General features: G+C 59.8%; 1 protein-coding gene across 1 annotated transcript; it reads left to right on the top strand.

Annotated features, from left to right (window-relative positions):
* On the top strand, nt 1-2132 carry LOC117851638 (xyloglucan O-acetyltransferase 2). The gene is made up of 2 exons (XM_034733494.2): nt 1-443; nt 755-2132. The coding sequence occupies exons 1-2, from the start codon at nt 5-7 to the stop codon at nt 1843-1845; spliced, it is 1530 nt and encodes a 509-aa protein (XP_034589385.2). The 5' UTR covers nt 1-4; the 3' UTR covers nt 1846-2132.

Below are 2132 nucleotides of genomic sequence, written 5' to 3'. Positions count from 1 at the left end.
GACCATGGTCCACGTCCATCGCACCGTGCCGTCAGTAGAAAAAAAAAAATTCCCACCCTGCGGCTCTCCCTTTCCTCGATTACCCCCCTTCCGTCCTCTGCTTGTGCCATGGTTTCCTCCTCCTGAACAGCACGGCCACATCTCGCAACCTGCAGCCATGGTCACTAACTTCCTGCAGAAGTACCAGCTCCAGAACCACCAGCTCATACTCCCCAAGAAGCAGTTCATCACCTACGCCCTGTACGCGCTAGTCGCCCTCGCCTTCCTCCATTACCTGCTCTTCTACCCCGCGCTCGCATCTGGCAAGTCGGTGGTGGTGGCGCAAGTGCAGGAGGAGGTCGCAGCGGTTGTCTCAGCTCGGGTGGATGCACCGGAGCAGCTTCTTCCCCTTCCTCCCCCACCCTCTCCCAACCAAGGAGATAAAGCGTTGGGGAATCGACAAGGTAGAGCATTGGGATTTCCTGTTGATTCCTGATTTCTCATGGTGGTTGTTGCAATGTGTGGTAGAAATCTGTTCCTGGAAAGATTTTGCAGCCCAATTAAGTTTGTGCATAAGTAATTTTTGGTTTCTGTATGGATGCTAGTTCTAAATTTGGTGCCAATTTCTGGATTTCTTGATTTTCGGCATCTGATTTCTGAAATTTCTTATGCAAGATTAGTCATGAAAAAACTTTGTTTCTTTTTTAGTTCTTTAGGCTGAGAAATGGAGCATTCTTGTGAGCTAATCTTGGCTTCTTGCATTGACTTTGAATAGCCGAGGAAGAAGTGCCTGCGCCGCCGCCGTGCGACTACTCCGACGGCGAGTGGGCGCCGGAAGCGCGGCCACCGCTCTACAATGGCACGAGCTGCGGCACTATCAAGGACGGCCAGAACTGCATGGCGCACGGCCGGCCCGACACCGGCTACCTCTACTGGCGGTGGCGGCCGCGGGGGTGCGACCTGCCGGCCTTCTCCCCTGAGGCGTTCCTCCGCTGGCTCCGCAACAAGCACCTGGCCTTCGTCGGCGACTCCCTGGCGCGGAACCAGGCGGAGTCGCTGCTGTGCCTCCTCGCGTCCCGCTCCCCGCCGGAGCTCGCGTACCGGGACGGCGAGGAGAACCGGTTCCGACGGTTCGTGTTCCGGGAGTTCAACGCCACGGTGTCCGTGTTCTGGTCGCCGTTCCTGGTGAAGGTCGCCGAGAAGGCGGAGCACGCGGGCGTGCGGCACAACAACGTGTTCCTGGACGCGTTCGACGAGCGGTGGATGTCGCAGCTGGGCGCGCTCGACGTCGCGGTCCTGTCCGTGGGTCACTGGTTCCTGATCCCCGGCGTCTACCACGACGGCGGCAGGGTCGTCGCGTGCCACGACTGCGCGGACCTCAACCACACCGAGACCGACTTCTTCGGCGTGTTCCGGGACGCCATCCACCGGACGCTCGCCGAGGTCACCAGGCGGCACAGCGACGGCGCGGGGAAGAAGAAGGTGGTCGCGCTGACCACGTTCTCGCCGGCGCACTTCGAGGGGGACTGGGACAAGACCGGTGCGTGCCCGAAGAAGCGGCCGTACAGGGCCGGCGAGAAGGGGCTGGGGTACACGGAGTCGGAGATGCGGAAGACCGTGGTGGAGGCGGTGCGGTCCGCGGCCGACGCCGCCGGCGCCGGGTCCGGGCTGCGGTTCGCGGCGCTGGACGTGACGGCGCTGGCGAACCTGCGGCCGGACGGGCACCCCGGGCCGTACATGAACAAGGACCCGTTCGGCGGCGGCGGCGCGGGCGACAGGAGGGTGCAGAACGACTGCGTGCACTGGTGCATGCCCGGGCCGGTGGACACGTTCAACGAGATCCTGCTCCAGACCGTCCTCCGGTGACCGCGCCGCGCGAGACATGAAGACGACAGGCATGTCTGCTCATGTCTCATGTGCTCGCTCCAAAGATTTGGATCGAAATGCACGTGCATCGACGATTCTTTCAGTTGTGTATGTGATACATATGATTACTTGGTTACTAGGATATGAGATACTCATTTGTTTTGGGTAGTTCTGATGATACTGAAATTGTAGCTTTTCTGAAGCCTTCAAGGACAGGCATTTTCAGGATGAGCCGACGACGCCATGGTCATCTTCGAGATGGAAATGGGCAATCTACAATGTGGCCA

This window comes from Setaria viridis, chromosome 4 (genome assembly GCF_005286985.2).
Source record: "Setaria viridis chromosome 4, Setaria_viridis_v4.0, whole genome shotgun sequence".
Lineage (NCBI taxonomy): Eukaryota > Viridiplantae > Streptophyta > Magnoliopsida > Poales > Poaceae > Setaria > Setaria viridis.
This window is presented reverse-complemented; position numbering and strand designations above follow the sequence as displayed.

What these genes read in the sequence shown, in the direction of transcription:
- LOC117851638 (XM_034733494.2), top strand. Translation starts at nt 5, where the DNA reads ATGGTCCACGTCCATCGCACCGTGCCGTCAGTAGAAAAAAAAAAATTC. An exon ending in AGCGTTGGGGAATCGACAAG is followed by an intron (nt 444 to 754) that starts GTAGAGCATTGG and finishes GACTTTGAATAG; the next exon opens with CCGAGGAAGAAGTGCCTGCG.